Source organism: Equus quagga, chromosome 14 (genome assembly GCF_021613505.1).
Source record: "Equus quagga isolate Etosha38 chromosome 14, UCLA_HA_Equagga_1.0, whole genome shotgun sequence".
In the NCBI taxonomy this organism is placed as follows: Eukaryota; Metazoa; Chordata; class Mammalia; order Perissodactyla; family Equidae; genus Equus; species Equus quagga.
Window position 1 is genome coordinate 72,244,426 of NC_060280.1, and position 21,694 is coordinate 72,266,119.

Below are 21,694 nucleotides of genomic sequence, written 5' to 3' on the forward strand. Positions count from 1 at the left end.
TTCTCGTATCCCTGCATGATCTGTCCTTCTCCCTTTTACCTTTAAAACCTCTTGTTTATTAACTCCCCCTCATTAATTTTGCTCAGCCAAGCTAGCCTGTGCCTGTTGATTCATATTTTTCATTGGTCTTGGAAAATGCTCAGGATTCGTCTCTTCAAATTATTTTTATCACGTTCTCCACTCCTTCCTTCAAGTACTTCAGTTAGACATTTATGAGATCTGCTCATTCTGTGTTCCACAATCTTTGCGCTCCTTTGTATTTTTCATCTTCTACTGTGCTTGTGCTGCATTCTAAGTAACTACTTCCGATTCTTCCTCTAATTTTTGTTTAATCTTAATTGAATTTATTATTATTCTAACAATTATGTTTCTAAAAGCTCTATTTTTGAATTCTTATGTTAACCTCTTCTTCCCTGCTCGTGTCTATGACTCTATCTGCTAGTTCCTTATCATTTCATATATCATTGCTTATAATTACATACCTAATAGCTCAAATATTTAAAATCCTGAAGGTCTGTGTTTTTATTTGTTGTTTCTCATGAGTGTCTAGACATTGTTCTTTTTTTCCCATTATGAATTTGGTGATCTTCAATTATAAAACTATATTTGTTTTATATTAAGCTTTAGAAAACCTAGAGGGCTAAATTGATGATGCAAATGATGCTTTTCTTCAGTAAGTATTTACAATTGTTTGTGTTTGTTTTCAATAAGCCAGGGGCATTAACACTCTGGGAACTCTTGTCTGTCATTCTACCTTCCCAGGCTTAATTTAGGAGACCCAGATTTAAGTCCTTTACTTGGTTGTTGGCCTAATTGAATGATATCATCCCATACTCTCATGTGAGCCCCTATGTGTATACTCACAGACTGCTGCTCCCATCTCAGTGATTTATTTTAAAATTTGTCTTCCGTTCTTTTTTCCTTCCTTCCTTCCTTGTCTCCTTCCTTCCTTCCTTTCATTTTGCTCTCCCTGGCAATGTCCCATATACTCTATTTGTACAACAATTCAATATTTATTACATTTTATGCAGGACTGAGTTATTTTGTAAGAATTGGTCCCACCAGAATATCTAGCTCACCATATAGCAGAAGGTGAAAGTGAATATCTTTTATTTGTTATTGTTATATTTACAGAAGTTTTAACTGTTGGGTTAATTTTTTTTCTTATGGCTTCCTCTTCTGCTGTTACCCTGAGGTTACTAGACTATTCACATATATTTTAACTCGTTTATAATTAAATTTTTGCATTAAGTTGTTTGATACACATTGGATTTATTTTGGTATATAGATTAATGCAAATATTTGGCTGTATTATTTTTCTACACAACAAATACATTGCTCTATCACAGTTTATTAAAATTCAACCATTTCCTTATTGATTTGAGAGGCCACTTTCATTGTTTTCTAAATTCCCACATGTACTTGAGATTATTTCTAGGCTTTCCATGTTTTCCCACTGATCTGTCTATTATTCTACTTCATTTTAAAGGAATAAGTTACGCATGTTTTTCTACATTCTCCTTTGTCTCCCCATATTAATCAATTTCAATCAGATTTCTACTTCTGTCACTTCCCATAAACTTCTTTGGCCAAGTTTATAGATTCCCAGTACAAAGGACATTGTCTGATGCTTACATACCCTACCCTTTCCACAACAGTGAACACTACTGACCCCTCTTTCTTTCTTCAAATAGTTAATTAACATTCCTGATACCACAAAATCTCCTTTTCAGTAAAGTTTATATGTGCTACATATTCCCCTGTCCAGCGATAATTTTAGAATCATAGAATGTTAGGAATGGGAAGTTCCAAATCACCAGTTATCCAAACAGTAATATCATAATTTGAAAAGAATACTAAAAGTTCAGATTCCTGAGCTCTGCTCAGAGATATATTCTAATTGAGTATATCTTGGATGGAACCATGAGATCATAGTTTTTCATGTTTTCTGAATGATTCTGCAACATATTCAAGTTGTGAATCATTAATGTAGTTCAATCCTATTAGCGTATATGTCAATAAATTGAGACATATTGACTCAAGATTTTTAAAACATATGGAACACTTGGCATAACCTAGCTAAACCTCTCATATTGCTAATCTGAGGTTCTGAAAGCGAAATGATAGTGCTCCATGGTGACAAATCCTGAACTATACCCCATTTCCTGTAGCTTGAATCCCAAACAAATGAATAACAATCTTCACAAAAATCCTTTTAAGTGGATACTATTTTTATCATTTTAAAGATGGGAAAACTGATATCTGGAAATGTTAAGTAACTTTTTCAGTGTCACATAATTAGGCAATGACAGAGCTGAAATTCAAACCCAGGTACTTTAATGCCAGATACTGTGAACTCACTCTACTTTGCTTCTAGGAGTCTGCCCAACCCATACCTTCCACTCCTGACTCCTGAATACACACAACAGTCTAGGTAAAAGAAGTAAATCTTTGTTTCCCATCACTGTGCTTTAAGAAAGGATGGGAAAAAAATGATATGAATGTAAATCATTACAAAAATCATTCTAGGAGGGAGAAGTGGTAACAATTCTTTGAGTGACTCTTCTTCTTGCCAAATATCCTCTCTTTATGACTCAAAATTTAAACATATAGCAAACATTCACTTATTCCACTAATACTTATTGAGCCTTAACTAAGTGCCAGATACTCTGCTAAGCATAGAGGTATAATAAAGAATAAGGTACACACGCTACCTTCCCTTACAGGGAATACAGAGAATCAGGCAGTTACAAAAGTATTTGAGTACCCTATGTTCTCCTACAAATGGACCTTGAGTGGTTGTGTGGAGGGTGTAGCAGGAGAGAGCAACTACTCACATACCCTTGACAGAAAAAGAGTCCTCCTATATTGGGGAAGGTCATCCTCTTCCAACAAGTGCGCAACTTTGAGAAGGAAGCATATGGAGTGGTAAAAAGAACAGATTAGTGGCTACCAGAGGGGAAGGAGGTAGAGGAAAGGAGAAAGGGATAAAGGGACTTATATGTATGGTGATGGATAAAAACTAGATCATTGGTGGTGAACACAATGCAGTCCATACAGAAACTCACATAGAATAATGTATATCTGAAATTTACGCAATGTTATAAGCCAATATATCCACAATAAAATAATTTTAAAAAAGAAAAGAGTGTGAAAATTGATCTCATTACTTAGTGTTAGGCCTTCCTGCTACAATCTGGGAAATATAAAATGAGTACCTAAACTTTGCAAGATGGGTTAGGCATGGGTTTCCCTTCAGGTGATATCTGAAGCATTAACAGAAAACAAAGAGGATTAGAAAAGGGTGATAAGAGTGCTCTGGAAAAAGAAAAGCAAACAGAATATAACCATGGGGGAAGCCTCATCGTTCAATGAACAAAATGTATTTTCAAGGAAAGGTGGCAAAAGAAAGCAAGAGAAACCCTCTATATGCTGCGTAAATTCTCATATGACTCTGTTACTTTTTTTTTTTAATCAAAGTTGGGTAAATATGTATCTATCTCATACCACATACTCTCTTGTATTGAACTGAAAATTTTCCTGAAAATGAGTTTCTTAAAGTTTTCTAATAATTAAATAAGTAGAATCAGATTATACTTTTAAGGGGGAAAGGAATTTCAGTACAATGGAATCTGGACCAAAATAGGCCAGGCACAGAATGCTGTGAGTATAGCTGAAGTTTATCTATTCTTGTCTTTCCATGCAGGAAAGACTTCCCAGGTATTCTGGACTGCCTGATGCCTGAAGGATGGATAGGCTGAGCAAGGCAAAGGAAAAGGGTACAGGAGGGTGTTCCAGGCTGTAAGAAGAGCTTGTGGAGAGCTTATTCAATTTGGGTGCACTCAGTATTACTTTAGCAGAATGCTGGGAAGCAGGCAGGGAGGAGAAAGTTGTAATGACAGATGATCAGGGTGGAGAGATGAACAGGGTAATATTAAGATTCTTTTTTGGCAGATTGTGGAGCTTTGGTTTTATCTTGAAGGAAATTGTATTGAATAGACTAAACCAAGGTAAATAATATCTTTTTTTTTTTTTGGTACTTATAAATAACTCTTTTTTTTTTTGAATTTTTTTTAAATTGAGTTCATAATAGTTTACACCGTTGTGAGATTTCAGTTGTACATATTTCTTATCTGCCACCACGCAAGTGCTCCCCTTCCCCCCAACACACCCCCTATCCACCTCACCCTCGTAACCACTGAACTGTTTTCTTTCTCCATGTGTTTTTTTATATTCCACATATGAGTGAAATGATATAGTGTTTGTCTTTCTCAGCCTGGCTTATTTCGCTTAAGCATAATACCCAATGCAAATCAAATCTATAATGAGGTATCAACTTACACCAGTCAGAATGGCTATAATTACCAAGACAAAAAACAACAAATATTGGACAGGATGTGGAGAAAAGGGAACATTCATACACTCCTGGTGGGAATGCAAATTGGAGCAGCCACTATGGAAAACAGTATGAAGATTCCTCAAAAAAGTAAAAATAGAAATACCATGAGACCCAGCTATCCCACTATTGGATATCTACCCAAACAACTTGAAATCAATAATCCAAAGTAACATATGTACCTCTATGTTCATTGGAGCACTATTCACAATAGCCAAGACATGGAAACAATCCAAGTGCCCATCAACTGATGATTTGATAAAGAAGATGTGGTGTCTATATACAATGGAATACTATTCAGCCATGAAAAAAGACAAAATCATCCCATTTGCAACAATAAAATATTTTGGAAAGCATGGACTGAGCACTCTGGTTGCAGTGTGGAGAATGGATTTGAAGGGAAAAAGAGAAGAGGAGAGGTCAGTAAGGAGGCTGATTTCCAGATGAGAAATGATGGTGCTATAAGGAGAAGAATTATCATTACTTGATAAATTGGGTGTGAAAGACAAGTAAAAAGAGTAGAATAAAGGAAGATGCCAGGTTTGGGTTTCAGCAACTAGGTAGATGATGGTGCCAATCATGATGATAGAGATCACAGGAAGAGAAGAGAGTTTGGTAGGCTTGAACATGTTTCTATGATAAGGTTAGTTTTCACATGTTAAGTTCAGATTCCTGAGGCGCATTCAAAAGGAGATATTAAACAACTAAAGTATAGGTCTGAAAATCAAATGCAAACTATAAATTTTTCTATGAAGGAATTGTTCCCACAATCAGAATGTTTTTATCTTCCATGAGCCAGTAAATTAATTTTTAAAAAAGTATGAATGCTCCTTCTAAATTGTAAGAGCAGGGCCAGCCTGGTGGCATAGTGGTTAAGTTCACACACTTGCTAGAGCAGCCTGGGGTTCACAGGTTTGGATCCTGGGTGCAGAACTACACATCACTCATCAAGCTATGCTGTGGTGGCATCCCATATACAAAAGAGAGGAAGGTTGCCAAAGATATTAGCTGAGGGCCAATCTTCCTCACCAAAAAAAAAAAAAAAAAAAGTAAGAGGAAAACATTGGGAGGGAAGAAAGATAGGAAGGAACAGAAAGAAGAAAAGAAGAGAGGAGAGAATATTAGGCCCTCAGTACTATGCTACAAACATTCAATTGCATTTTTTTTCCCAAATAACCTTGATAAAGTAATGTGATGCCTTACCTTTGCAGAGCTTTCAACCTAGGCCTTCTAAATCCAAGTTCAATGCTCTTTCTACTATACTACTTCTTTTTCTATAAAAGAAATTTATAGAGAAAAAAAGCAATTTAAAAGGAAAGCTGAATTCTCTTATAATAATTAATACTGCTCTAGCTCAGGAAAATGATATTCTACTCAAGTTTTTTTTCAGGGCAACCTTAACCTCCTTGTTCCTGAAGCTGTAGATCAGAGGATTGAGCATGGGCACCACAATGGTATAGAAGACGGTGGACACTTTACCCTGGTCCATAGACAAGACAGAAGAAGGATGAAGATACATGAATGCCCCTGACCCAAAGAAAATAGAAATAACAATTATATGAGAGCTACAAGTGCTGAAGGCTTTGGATCTTCCTTCAGTGGAACGGATGCGGAGGATGCTGGAGAGGATAAATGAGTAAGAGACAATGATGGTGAGGGTGGGTACACTAACATCAAAGCCCACCACAATGAGAACTACCAATTCATTGATGTGAGTGCTGGTGCAGGAGAGCTCCAGGAGGGGGAGGATGTCACACATGTAATGGTTGATGGTGTTGGCATCACAGAAGTTCAATCGCAGCATGCATCCTGTGTGGGCCCAGGCACCAACAAATGCCCCCACATATACAATCACAGCCAGCAGAGAACAGACCTGAGGAGACATGGTGACTGTGTACTTCAGGGGCTTGCAAATGGCCACATAGCGATCAAAGGCCATCACTGTCAACAGATAGCACTCTGCACTGACAAAGAAGCAGTAGAAAAACAGCTGAGTCATGCATCCTGCATAGGAGATGGTGTTCATCTTTGACACAAAGTTTACCAACAGTTTTGGGGTGATGACAGAAGAGTAACAGAGATCAATAAAGGATAAATTAAAGAGGAAGTAGTACATGGGAGCATGAAGGTGAGAATTCAGTCCTATGAGGGTGACCAAGCCCAGGTTTCCTGCAACAGTGACAATGTAGATTCCTAGGAAAAGGAAGAAGAGGGGCAGCTGGATCTCTGAATATGTGGTTAAACCCACAAGGATAAACTCAGCGACTAAGGAACTGTTTCCAATGTCCATTCTCTTCCAGTGGGATCTGAAAAATAGGAGAGTAGAGTCACATTTGAGGCAGAACCCAGATTTCTCATGTAATCCCATACCCAGTCCCTCCTGGAGACAAGAAACCCAGAGATTCTGCTCGGGTTTAACTGTTTTATGGGTAGCTGGAGCTGGTTCTACTCATATAAGGAGGACAAGTACATGAGAGTCACAGCATAGATTCAAGCAATAAGCAGAGAAATGTATCTAGAGGTGAAGATTTGCGAGGATTTCTCAACTTTTCTGCTTCAATTTGTCACTAATACTTTTATTCCTTCTCTTATTCCAGTTTGTACTTGTTAATCTTTGCTCACCACACTTCAGCTATCGTGTGCTGGCCACCAATCCAGACTGGATGCCATGTAGGGTAGAGATCATGAGCACATGTCTGTAACAGAGTTGAGGAAAGAGCGACTCACAGGGACTCTTTGGCTTTCCAAGCATACACAGCAAGAAAATCACTAAGGCAGGGATGGAAACTGGGTCTCCTATGGAGAAATTCTCAAAGGAGCAGAAGTATTGGAGGTACTGCAAATGTCAGCGCTGTAATGCCCTATAATGTCAACAATACTTCTAATCTCTACTTTCCTCCCAGGAAGACTCTCCAGTCATCTGCACCTCAGAGACTGAGCTGGGGAAGGCAGACATGTCTACGACTTTCCGTGGCTCTGGGTTTTGAAAGACATAAGAGCATGAAGGATTCAATTCTCTGTCTCCTTTGCTTGAAGGTATCAGAACTGTCATTGTGGTTTCCTGTCTGCCCTTTTCTCCAAAGATAAAGATCTGCTGCTGTAAGAGCTAATGAAGCTGAACTAAATCACTCTTCTGTGTGGAGGGGCTCAGACCATTTATAAATCTCAGCTCTGAGATTATTATTTTTAATTATGATTCTTCCCAGAAGTGATTATTAAACTACAAAACAGGAATAAAACAGCACACTTTGTTTCAATACAATAACAGGTAGCATCATATACAGTATTTTATTCTGAGCTTCATCGTCTCAAGGGTTTGATGTAAAGGCTTTCCCAGGAGGCCTCCATAAATCTAATCATTTAGGAAAGACAAATTTAGGAGACTGTTGATACACAGATGAAGGTGCTTTAACTTTGGTGTATTTGAAGGGCTCAATATTCTAATCAGAATTTCACATCAGGGATTGCACATTCACCCGGACAAATGAGGAGGACATCTTTTCTCTCCTCACATCTATCTCCTAGTGCTGATTTGACATTTAGGCACAATTGCTAACACATAGTTAATTACATTGAAAATATCTTTCAAAACAAGTTACATGCACACACACATTCTCCCACAGCTGTATATTTTTAACATTATGGCATAGATGATCATATGATGCATATCTTATATCTTTTAGAGCATGTCACTTCCTTTTCCTTTTTGCTTAGCACTCCCTTTCCTGTCTTAGCTTCCCTCTATCCATAACCCCCAGTTATTCATGATCATAACATAGAATATCTTCCCATATTTTCCTACCTGCTCCTATAACCAAATACAATTTTAGAAGCTTTACAACTGCTCACAGACTACATATTTTTTACCTCTTCTTTTTGTCTTTTAACAATACTTCATTAAAATCTCTTCAATCTTCTATGTTGCAAATATATCATAACTTATCTAAGCATTCTACCTTGATAGAAATTCCTAATTTTTCCAGTTTTCTGACACCAAAAGCAATACTAAAATAACTGTCATTGTGCATACGTGTTGATGTACCAGTACTTTTAATTCAGTGGAATAAATTCCCAGAATTTTGTTTTTCAGTTTAATAGCAGTTCTTTGGTTTTCCCAAAGGTATAAAAGTTCACATGTTGGAGCCAGCGCCATGGCCAAGTGGTTAAGTTCATGCACTCTACTTCAGTGGCCCAGGTTTCCACTGGTTTGGATTCTGGGCACAGACCTATACACCACTCATCAAGTAATGCTCAGGCAGCATCCCACATATCAGAACTAGAAGGACCTACAACTAGAATATACAACTATGTACTGAGGGGTTTGGGGGAGAAGAAGAAAATAAAAATGGAAACTGATGTTAGCTCAGGGCCAATCTAACAAAAAAAGTCATTCATTTTTTAAAAAAAGTTCGCATTTCTGCAGACAATGTCTGAAACTACCTTTCCTTTTCACAGGATTTCTACCAGCAAAAATGCTATCGATGTTTTTGTAAGTGTGACTGTCTGCTGGATGTAAAGTGCTATATCATTTTAACTTTAAGTGGCATTCCCCTATTATTGATTTTGGGTATCATTTCAAAAATTTGTAAAGCTTTTAAATTTGCTTTTCTGTAACTTTCTTGGTAATGTCCTTCCCCCATATTACGTGGTGGTGTTTTCTTACTTCTTGCCCAGTTACAACATATAATGTATATTAATCCAATGTCTGTCACCTGCATTAAACTGTATATTTTCCTAATCCATTACTAGTCCACTGACTTGCTTAAGGTATCTTTCCCAAACAAAAGTTTTTAAATTTCATATGATGAAATATGTTTATTTTTATATTAAAAATATATGCATAATTATACTACATATCATAGCTCTGATACAACTTCTTTCATTTGAAAAGCCATTCTCTCTTACTTGTATTATTACAAAGCTCTCCTAACTAAATCCTTGATTCACATTTTTTCTCAAAGTCTATTCCCAACATGGTAGCCAGGATCTTCTTTTTAAAACATCAATCAGATTATGCTTTAAACTCTTATTTTCCATTTCACTCAGAGAAAAAGCCTAAGTTTCACAATGTCCTATAAGATACAACCTGATCTGACCCTTGTTACATCTCTGTCCTCATCTCCTTCTACTCTCTCCCTCACTCTTTTCATTCAGTACAACAGCCCTTAGTGTTTTTCAAACATGCAAAAGGTATTACCTAAGGGGCTTTTATTGGCCATTAATCCTCCCTAAAATTATATTTTCTCAGATAACTACTTTAAATGTTGCCTTCTCAATGAGACAGGCACCAATTTCTTTATATCTTCAACATGTAAAATATTTCTTGACACAGGATCTGTCCTCTCTTTGGATTGCTTCTTTTTCTTGAATGCCATGAACCTGAGGTGGGGCTAGTCTGAGGCATCATTTAAAATTCAAGTTTAACTTGGTTGACTATAAAATATTATATTTCAGGAGTTTGCTTAAGAGATACTATTTAAATGAAGAACGTCTTTTTTAATGAGATAAAAATTATGGTCATAAGTCTGGTTGGGTTCATAAGGGCATATAACATCAGCTGAATGATTCACCTCTAGAGAGACCTGATACTCTGAGATTTTGTCACATGACACTCTACTGCAGAAGGAGGGGGAGTATAGAAGACAAATATGGTTGACTTTCTTTTTAACTTCTTCATTTTTATGTAGACACTTGTAACTTTGTGTATCTCAGGAAGTTAATTTTTTCTAAAAGGATTCAATGTGGAGACAGGTCTGCCCATAGGGTTGAAGAATAAATTACTAGCAACAGTCCAATTGACTGAGATGGAAAAAAAAGAAAATTAAGAAATCACTGAGAGTTGGAGGCTCAGTTTATTGGTTAAAAACAGTCATGGCTAAACTTAGTGATGTTTAAGTAAAAAGCTAAATTTGAAAGCTATGTTTTTCAGCATTTCATTGAATAGCTTTTAAAGTTTTACCCAAAGAACTTGAAAAGACAAAGGCATAAAGATACATGCACCTCTATGGTCACTGCATCATTATACACAATAGCTAAGACTTGGAAGCAACCTAGGTGCCCATGAAGGGATGAATGGATAAAGAAGATGTGGTATTTATACAGGATGGAATACTACTCAGTCACGAGAAATGACGAAATCCAGCCACTTGTGACAACATGGATGGTCCTTGAGGATATTATGCTGAGTGAAATAAGTCAGAGGGAGAAAGTCAAATACCGTATGATCTCACTCATAAGCAGCAGATAAAAATGACAAACAAACACATACCAACGGAGACTGGATTGGTGGTTACCATAGGGGAAGGAGGGAAGGGCAAAAGGGGTGATTATGCTCACATGTGAGGGGATGGACTATATTTAATTTTGGGTGGTGAACATGATGTAATCTACACAGAATTCAAAATATATTACGATGCACATCTGAAAGCTATATAATATTATAATCCAATGTTACTGTAATAAAAAAGAAATCTTATATAATTGAATAAAACAACATATTTTATTTTAATTTTAAACGGGAACTGCTGTTTTAAGTTCTATGAATCTCAGTACCTACTTAAAGCTCCCAAATAATTCTAACTCGAAAAGAGAAAATAATCTGAAAGGGATATATGATGAAGCGACTGTATTAAACTTCAAGTAAACAGATATCATATCACACACCAGACCCTTGTGACTCACTGCGACTACTTAGCAGCACCAAATCTGTCACTCAGCTGCTAATTTATTCAAGTCATATTAGTTAAGCACCCATAAGTACTAAAAACTGTGGCTATAACAGTTAACAAAGTAATGTTATGATCCTACAGATCTTATATTTTAGTAAGGGATGGAGATATCTGAGTAGGGAAGCCCAGGACATTCTTCAGTTGGGAGCTGAAGCTCTTCAAATACACATTGATTAAATTTCATTTGACTTAAATATAAAACTAGCTAATACATTCATATTACAATATATTGGTTTAAGTTTAGACATCAGTTCTATGTTTGAAATGTAAGCATGTCAATAGGTCTTTGATATATTAGATAGAGGTGGAGATACATAACTCTTAGCTTGTAGCTAAATGTGTTAGCTCCTGAATCTCTGGCAACTGTCTGAAAGAATCAAGACTATATCCAGCTGATCCATAAAAAGCAAAGTGTACATCTCTCTAGAGAAGATAAGGCAACAAGACTGGAACCTGCTTAAACTTGCTGTTGTAGTAGTTTTCCTGCCTGATCAGACAACAAAGGACCAGTTTGGTGGAAACCTCAGCATGCTAAATCAACTCCATCCACTCAGTGAGGAGGCAACCACCCTATTTAGACTGGTGAGAAACTAACTGGAAAGCCTGACTGTATTCCATTTTCTTCTACATTGCCTTGAAGAGAGGAGGTGACATTGACACACGTGTTTTTTTATGCATACATTTGGGTGTGTTCTCTGTGCAAAAGATCACTCATTTTCAGGGAAAATAATCAATTTCTAGTGGTATTATATTCAGATTGACAAACATCTATAAAATATTTATAATACAATGTGGTACATGCTACAGTAGACGTAAACACCAGTGGGATGGTAGCTAAGGAAGGTCATCCAGTCTCAGGGAATCATAAAATGTTTCCATAAAAATAGGACTAGTAGGTAATAGGGTAAAGAAATGGAGGAGATAGCTGATTCAAGAAGGGAAAAAAGTATGGAAGAAAGGTTAAAATTGTACCAGCAGCAATAATGTTCTTAGATATCACAGATAATTTTTCACTCTGCACTAAATAATCCACAGCTGGTTATGTGGCACATGAAATCACCATACATTACAGTTTCTATAATGGGCTCCAATTCCAGACATAGTTTCAATAATCAGAAAGCATCATTTCATCTATGTAAATTCCCATAAATTGAGCTTTCCCTTTCCTTAGAGAATAGGGAGGAGTTTAAACATTTAGGGAAGATTAAAAGTCTCTTTTTTATTGGTGAATGATAAGTTATTAGAAGGCTTTAGCCTGAGTATTGCAAGAGAAAATTAAAATTCCAAAGAATTTTTGATCCACAGAATTTACTAGTTTGGGATTTCAATCCAAAGATTTAAGTCAGAGTTCTGTCAAAGTAACGTTAATCTTTTACAGTTCCTATTCCCAGGGTCAGGGGTAAGTGAGCCCTTGTCCTTGGCCTTTACTTTTCATAATTGTCCCTTTCTAGTTTTAGTCTTTTATGGTTCATTTATCTTTATCATTCCAACAATAACTTCCAAAATGTTCCGTTTCACCATTTTTAAAAATTCAAATCATTCATTTTGAACCCACGGAAAGTTCCCAGTATTGTGACCTACTGATAGAAACAGAAGAGCCATGATGATTGCATTAAGAGTATATACATTCAAAAACCAATGGACAACTACTTATTCATTCTCCACTCCACTGAGTGTTTCTCACTTGTGCGTTCAGGTTCAGGTCTATTCTGATCTCCAGAAAATATGCTTATGTAGGTGAGTTATAAAGTGCTCTAAACCAATATTCTGGGGCTCAACACAAAGTTATTTACTGCTGACTCACTTCTGAACTTCTCTTAAAGTTGTGATACCTTATTCTGATTGAATCATTATGTTTTATAATATTTATCTTGATTGAAGCACATTCTCTTCTCTATGCTGAAATATATTAACATTTCTATATTCCCGAATTATTATCATTACATAGTTGTCAAAATAATGTCTGAAGAAGTTCTTTAGGAAAGACTTTATAAAGAATGTAGAAAGAGAGAGTAATTGAAATTATATTATGGAACGAGATTTACACCCTCTTTACAGTACGATTAACCTAAGCATGGTGATATGTAACATGCACCAAATCTATACGATAGGATTGTATCTTGACTTTCCTACTCCCACAGACTAGTGGGAATTCTTAATTGGGTTGGCAAAGAGAATTGTCTCTTCCCTGGACTGTTCTGGATAACTTTGGACATGTTACCCTACGTCCACTGTTTTCTTCTGTAAGAGGCATTCTGGATTAGGAAAGCTATTCCATATCCTTGGAATTTTATCTTCAGTTTTTACTTATGGACTAGTTTAAGTACAGCTTGAATCAAAGTCTTCTTACCTTAATTTATTGTGAAATTTATTGTAAACACATAGCCTATAAAATAAACACGAGGTAATTTTAATAAAATGAATGGCATATAACCAACATGCAGATCTATAAATAGAGTAGTGACAGCACCACAGACCTTCTCTGTGCCCCATTATTCCATTCTCCATCTTGACTCCCTTGGGCACACTTCTACGTTTTTCTTCATAGGTTTATCACCTATGTAGGGCCTCATTGTCAACAGCATCTTGCCCACAGAAGGTTGAAGAGAACAGGAGGGGCACATCTTGGCCCTGGAATGGTTTACATCATGTCTAGATCTCAATCACATGCCACATATCTCACTGCAAGAAAGACTGGGAAACGGATGTTCTGGAATAAGAGGTGAACCGTAGCAATTTCTGCCACATTAGGTTAGTCGTATTGGTGTCTACCAACATCATGGATGTGCAGATTAAGTAAGATTTTGAACATAAGAACTTAGTGTTGACCCTGGGACCTCGTAAGTGCTAATAACAATAATGATTACTATAGACCATCCTTATGCTTTCCCTTTATTGCATAGTCCAGTAAAAAATAAGAATATATTCACACATTCTTAAATTAGGCAATAAAAATGTTAATATAAAATGTTAAAACTACTTTCTGGATAATTTCTAGTTTGAGTATTTTGTTTTTATTTGTGTTTGAGACATTTTCATTCACTAAAACCATTGTTCGAGTTTCACTGATTTTTAGAAATATGGTAAATTTTGTGTAATAGTACTAAAAAAAAAACAACCTGATAGATATAGAATGAAAACACCCAAGTTCTAGTCTAGCCCTATGACTTATAAATTGTGCCGGGGTGCAGCACATAGACATCTCTGAGCATTAGTTTTATCATCTATGAGATGGGAACTAGGATCCCCTTCCTCACGTACCTGAAAGATCTTACCTAAAAACACAGAGATGGATGTGACAGTGCAAAGAAAACTGCAACACAACATTCCTCCTCAGAGCAGTTGTAACACCCTGCACATATATTAACATTTGAAGTAGATTAATTCAACTTTATGTCAGAGAGAGTTTAAACAGCCTAGGTGACTCCATCAGCCCTCCCACTCATTGGGGAAGGATATAAATATCTGTTTCAGAATCTAAAACTTCCCCACACCGAAGGTGATTTGAATGTTTAAAGGTACATATTTTACACAGCAAAGCCCTGCATATAAACCAACTACTTCCTTTGATGCTAAAGTGAATATCCAGTGAAATGTCCCAATGCTAGAGAGAACACTGACTGTGCCAGAATTAGGGGAAAATGCCATATCTGTCCCCCGTATGGAGATTTGCTGACACAATCAATTCTGGGGACTAACTGTAACCATGTAAGAGCAATTTTAGAATCTATCCATGTGTAGGATGTACCTTTACTATGTTGCGTGATGAAATTCTAACTTTATATGTTCTTCTTACATTGCCTTGTTTATAATTGTGACATATGGCACATTGCTAGGCACTTAGCATGTACAGATGTGTGTTTTGTTTTTACATAAGCAAAAAAATTATTGAAGCAATAATCATTCCCTCTTGCTGGATTCATCAAGTACTTCACGCTCAGCCCTGAAGCTCTCTGGAGCTGGAACCAGGAACCATCTATCTGAATGTGCTTACAAAAGTTTAAAGTGGGTTGAATGCAATACAATCGATGTTAGGCAAAGATTTCATAAAATACAGGACTTGAAGATACTGTGTGTGTGTGCATGTGTGTGTGTGTGTGCGTGTGTGTGTGTGTTTAGGGATGCCCGGTAAGGAAGAATGGAGGCTGGGGTTCAATAACACCAGGAGGGTTAGAAATTAAAGGGATATACAACCAGAACCACTTTTGCTTCTCATTTTCCTCAGCTCTTAACCACAGTGCACCCTGACCATACTCATTATAAACCTGATCCTGAGTAATGACAGTAGATTGCACAGAGAAAATTTACATTAAAGAAATTCAGGATGTAATCAGGGAGCTCTCTTTCTGGTCTTTAACTAGGAGGACCATTTTCTGTTGTAGCGTGGAGACTCCAAGCTTCAGCAATGACTTAGAACCAGCCCCTTCCTAGTACACAGGCATAGGGGAAACCTATGGCTCACTTGTTTAATTCTCAGTTGTGACAACTTCAATAGAATTATACTTCCTCTCATAAGTTCTTTAGTGACTATTACTACTCCTGTAACACAAGGAAGCACACACTATAACGGATAAACCTGATGCACATGGAAAACACCCTAGCTTGATTCCTCTCCTTTGAGAGAAGTCCAAAGAGACAGAGCTTAAGTTGCTAACTAAAATCTACAGCTAAATTGCCTCTTTTAAAACTTTGCCATACTAAACTTTTACAAGCTATGTTTACCCTTTTTATTACATTTTATCCAAAACAATATGAAATAGTTGAACTTAATTCGAAAGGACTTTTCTAAAATTGAAACAAATTTACCTTGTATTTGATTCTTGTCAAATGAAAGATTAGTTACTAGGTTTAATAGACACTTTTGGCAACCTCATTTAATGATAAAATAAAAAAACAGTAGAGGGGTTGGCCCAGCGGCGCAGCGCTTAAGTGTGCACGTTCCGCTTCAGTGGCCTGGTGTTCGCCAGTTCGGATCCCGGGTGTGGACGTGGCACCGCTTGGCAAGCCATGCTGTGGCAGGCATCCCACATATAAAGTAGAGGAAGATGGGCACAGATGTTAGCTCAGGGCCAGTCTTTCTCCAGTGCAAAGAGGAGGATTGGCAGCAATTAGCTCAGGGCTAATCTTCCTCAAAAAAAAAAAAAAAGGTAGACACATCTTTGTAATGTTTACAAATATTGCCAAATAGCACAGATATTAACAACTTATTTAGATACATTTCTCTCCCAGTAAGGAAAACAATTTTATCAAAGAGACAGTAAGTAAATGAAGGAAAACATAAACTAAGTTCAACTATTTTATACAAAGAGAACTTAAGTGAAAATCAAGCATGATTTTCAGGCCAGGGGGTGCCATATAAGCAGTAATTTAAAACCATAAATCATAAATTTACCAATATTGAACATCTAAAAAACAAACAAGCAAACCAACATACTATTGTTACTAAATCTCACATACCTAAATCTTGAGTGGATACTAGAAAACAAGTAAAATTGAAAATATTTTAAAATTGTCTTACAACATGTTGAAATTGTACTTGTTTAAGGGTTTTTAGAGTAATCAATTTTTACCTGTTTTCTCAAGATAGAAATAATCCAACACCTTATTCCAGAAAAGACATTGGCAAAATTTGATTTATTCAACTGTTTCTTTCAAATTATCATTACTCTCATAACTGCAATTGGAGGTTTTTATACCTTAAAATCCACAAGGAAGTAGCATATGGAAGTCAATAAAAACAGGAGTGATTAAGTTGTTCCCAGGTCCTCTAGCCTTGTAGGTTTAAGTTTTTTTTTTTTTTAATCAAATAACTAGAGCTTTTATCCTATCTAGAGAAATCCTGTGATTTCTATAATATTTCTGGGGCCTTCAAGAAAGGGGAAGGGAGGCATAAGAATGGGCTTGTCTTATCTACCATTTTATTTTCTAGATTTCTTCTACCTAATTTGACTTTTAACTACTACCCACTACTTTCTCTCCTGAAAAATATCCTCTCTTTACCTGGTTCCCAAAATTTTGCCATAGTTTTTTCCATCTTCATTCCCCAAAACACTACAAATGTATCATCATTGTACATTATAAGTTTATGAATGTTTTGTGAAATGTATATTTGTGGCAATATACATATAACAGGACAAAAATTCAGATTGAAATGTGGTTTCTATATCCTCATGACCATTCTCCAAAAGAAGAGTAATTTCTTAGTTGAGCCAATCATTTCCTAACTATACTAGCCCAACAGTTCTCCTCTTTCCCAATAAAAAGAATGATCAAGCCATTTTTATAATTAAAAATCAAAACAAAAAAGTAATATACACCCTGAGAAAAGTTCATATATCATCCTAGAACAAAGCACAGTCAACACTCCACTTAGAAATATTATCTCACATTCCAAGCTTACTGAAACATAAATAATAGAATAAAGTAGAAGCAAAGTATATAAGAAGAGTAGTAGGCTTAAAATCAGAAGATGGAAAGTTTAGTCTAGACTTTTTCATTAAGAAGATATGTGACTGTAAGTAAATCATTAACCACTCTGAGCCCTACCTTCCTGTCTACACAATAAGTATATTTTGTCAATTTGTTATGTGCATGGTTGAGTGTGTAAAGGTAAGAAAACCACTTTGCTAAAGTAAGCATAATGCATCGTGTTTACAGATGCAAATTGGGTTATACTGACAGTCTTTATGAAACCTTTCATCTCCGGCATCAAAGGAGATGTCTTCTTCAGGGAAGGCTGTAAATATGGGGTAGAAACACAGGTCTGATTCATGCTTCCAATGTCAAGTAGCAGATAAGGCTTCTCCAATGACACTATGTTCCCCAATGTTCCTTCATTTGATCATCTGTAGACCAGTCTTCTATTTCCAGAGAGAAAAATACAAGTGCAAATTGGTAAAGGAAAAGAAACAGAGATAATAAGTTCTTTTACTAAATATCATTGCTCAATGCGAAAAAAAAAATGAGGAAAGAAATTGTGCAAGTGGTGAGGAAAGAGAGAAGACCTACTCTACAAAAAGGGAAAATAAATTATTGAGAGAAGACTCACATTTCCTTTAACCTGGTATGAAAGAAATAGAATAAGAAGACTGTAAATAAAATTATTTTACTTAATCACACAGAATCCCTTTGTCCTGTGACTAACTAGACAATGATGCTGTTTCTGATCAAAATTTTCTGCTATTCAGTGTTTTCCTCAGAGCAAGCTTAACGTCTTTGTTCCTCAAGCTGTAGATGAAAGGGTTCATTGTGGGAACCACATTGGTATAAAAAACAGAAGAGACTTTCCCCTTATCCATAGACATAACAGAAGGTGGTTTGAGGTACATAAATGCAAGCGATCCAAAGAACAGAGAAACAGCAATTATGTGCGAACTGCAGGTTCTGAAGGCTTTGGACCTGCCCTCTGTGGTGCTGATGTGGAGGATGCTGGAAAGGATCAAAGCATAAGAGACAAAGATGGTGACAGTGGGCACAATGATGTTGATGCCTACCACAATGAATACTACCAGCTCATTGATGTAGGTGCTTGTGCAGGAGAGCTGGAACACAGGAAGGACGTCACACAGATAGTGGTTGATGATGTTTGCATCACAGAAGGTCAGTCTCAGCATGCATCCTGTGTGGGCCATGGCACCAGAAAATGCCATCAAATATGAACCAAGCATGAGGCTGGAACACACTTTAGGGGACATGACAACGTTATACAAAAGTGGTTTACAGATGGCCACATAGCGATCATAGGCCATTGATGTCAGCACATAGCATTCAGAAATAGCAAAGAAACAGAAAAAGTAGAGCTGGGTCATGCACCCCACATAGGAGATAGTATTCTTTGAAATAAAGTTAATCAGCATTTTGGGAGTAAACACAGAAGAATAACAAAGGTCTATAAACGATAAGTTAAAGAGGAAAAAATACATGGGGGTGTGCAGGTGCGAATTCAGCCCAATTAGGATTATCAAGCCCAAATTTCCCAACACAGAGACTATATACATTACTAGAAACAAGACGAACAGGGGGAGTTGGAGATCTGGCTGATCAGTTAATCCAAACAGAATGAATTCTGTCACAAAGGAGCCATTTCCAGCAGCCATTTTTCTCTGAGGGAATCTGTGGAATCAGGAGAAAAGGGTTACATTAGAAAACAACTCAGCTCTGCCTGCAATATCTTGTTCTACAAGAGTATGTATACACTGGGAATGTCTGAGAGTAACCCCACCTGGATCCATAGAATCTGTCTTCACCACTACCATGATATTGAGTGACACTATCTTTCCCTCATTGTCATCTAAATAAGCTAAATATACCAAACAGCATCGCAAACTTAGCCTGTAGAGGGAAGGCCAATGCTTCCATATGCAAACCTGGCTGCTGGAAAGATCAAGGGAGAAGTTTGGACTAGGACAGAATTGCCTTTCTCTATTCTCATCATTTCTTCATACACTTGAAATATCACCTCATCAGTAAAATTGGAAGGAGCAAACCTAGCAATCTTGTGCTGGCCTTTAATGCAGATTACACTTGTTGTGTTGGGAATCACAAAGACTGTTTTTAATTGAAAACTAAGGGACTAGAGTCTAAGACAGGTTAATTTACTGCGTCATGTCATAGAGTAAAAACATAAATGAGAAAAAGTGAGAGTTCCACCCCTAAGGAGGGAACTTACTGAAATACTGCACCCCCTGAGCTCCCTAATGTCTTTGAACATTCTCTGATCTCTCCTCAAACAAATTCTTCCTCCAGTTTCATTTGAATTTCAGAGGTGCACAAAATGGGAAAGGAATAGTCTTATGTCACTGGATGTATATCTCAAAGGAAGGAATACATTATTATAAAAGGAATTCAGAAACTCACCCACTTTAGGGAAGAAAACTTCAGTCTTCTCTTATCCTTAGTATTTAACCTTGTGGTTCTGGAAAGGCAATTTTAGGTTCTGAGGCTTTGATTCTTTTAATACTAAGAGAATGTAGCCAACAGTTAAAATCAGATATGTTCTAGAAATCTTTCTCAACTACAGAAGATAATTTCTGATTACGCCTTCAAGTCCTCTCAAGTAGCAGAGAAAAATAAAGTCTTTATTATTATTGCATTTGCTACTTAATTAGACACTGAAGATTTAATGAGTTTAATTATATAATGCACTTGTTTATGAACAAGGTAGAAGCTTGCTCCATCTCTTCCCCAGGGAATAGATTTTACTTGTAAAAGGGGAATAAAGAGATTATATATGGTGGTGGACCATGATCTGTCCTTAGTTCCTTAGGGATTCAATACTTTACTCATTTTCATTTCATTCCAGGGATTGTACGTAACTCAATGTGTATCCAAAGTAAACTCCTGTCTCTCTATTGTCTTCATTTATGAAGAGAAATCTACTATATTGTTTCATTCTCTGTTTATTCTCATATCATAAATGGAATTTTTTTTCTAAGAGTGTTCTGCCTTCAGCCTTCCTTATTTCATCTGAAACTTTTTTCAAATATTGCAGTAACTCATTTCAGTTTAACTCTTTTCTGGGATGTCTCTTAAATAATTTTCAATGTTGTATACCTGATCTGAAGTTTTAACTTTTAAACACTTACTGAAAATTTCTACCTAACTATCCTGCTGGGTCTTACGTAACATTTTCAGTCATGAGGTTATCAATTTCTTTGCATCACAGAAAACATGGGCTATGGAGTTAGAGGGAGTGTATATGGTTCTTGCCTTCCTACTTCTATTCTTACTAACTCTAAAACCTTGGACAAGTTACTTAATCTCACTGTTCTTCTGATTCATCTTTGAAAACAGGGATAGTAAAAATAGCATTTCTTTCATTAGGTTATTGTGGTACTTAAACAAAAAAAAATAAGTAAAATGGTAATAACACTGCCTGGCATATGATCAATAGTCAATAAAAATCAGTTGTTATTATTTACATTCTCATAAATTCCAGTATATCCTCCATCATAAGACTCATCATACATTTTTTCACTCAAATACTATGTTCCCCTATAAAGTATAGGTTGTACAAGGACAAATATCTTTTCTATCTTGTTTACTACTTTGCTCCAGGAACTAAGAGCAACACAGAGTATATAGAAGGAACTCAATAAATATTTCTGAAAATCATGCTATTCTTTGTCTGTGAACCTTCACAATATATTCAGCATTTCTCACATGCTAAGCAATACTGTCTGCAACCACAGTGACCTCCATCCATATCCTTCAGCCCACATTTTTGCTTTTTAGGTTTTAATTGAACTGTAGTGCTCAACTGTAGTGGCTGCTAACTATTATTCTAGCATTTTGCCACATAATCCCTCTTACTTAGCCATGTACCTTGCTGTTAGAAGAAGCTCTGAAAGCCAACCTTTGTCCCTCTATAGTTCAAGAAATTTCAATGGTGTTCCATTACCCACTTGACAATAAAAACTATGCAATAAAAATAGAAGCCTGAAAACTATGATTTAGTCTTGGTTAAAATAAAAGAAGAAATTGAGTGAAAGTTTTATTTGATGAGAATCCATGAAAGAACTATTTTGAATAATTTTGCATACATTAAGTGTTGCACAAACTTTTAACTTTC

At 36.4% G+C, this 21,694-nt stretch overlaps 2 protein-coding genes across 2 annotated transcripts; both read right to left on the bottom strand.

The window, feature by feature from the left end:
• Nucleotides 1-5,750: 5,750 nt before the first annotated feature.
• On the bottom strand, nt 5,751-6,686 carry LOC124225149 (olfactory receptor 145-like). Its single transcript, XM_046637613.1, has one exon. The coding sequence runs from the start codon at nt 6,684-6,686 to the stop codon at nt 5,751-5,753; it is 936 nt and encodes a 311-aa protein (XP_046493569.1).
• An 11,604-nt stretch (nt 6,687-18,290) lies between these two features.
• On the bottom strand, nt 18,291-19,220 carry LOC124225157 (olfactory receptor 8B3-like). The gene has a single exon (XM_046637624.1). The coding sequence runs from the start codon at nt 19,218-19,220 to the stop codon at nt 18,291-18,293; it is 930 nt and encodes a 309-aa protein (XP_046493580.1).
• Between the last annotated feature and the right edge of the window lie 2,474 nt (nt 19,221-21,694).

Bases quoted from the DNA above. Each gene is read 5' to 3' on its own strand.
- LOC124225157 (XM_046637624.1), bottom strand. From the start codon at position 19,220: ATGGCTGCTGGAAATGGCTCCTTTGTGACAGAATTCATTCTGTTTGGA.
- LOC124225149 (XM_046637613.1), bottom strand. From the start codon at position 6,686: ATGGACATTGGAAACAGTTCCTTAGTCGCTGAGTTTATCCTTGTGGGT.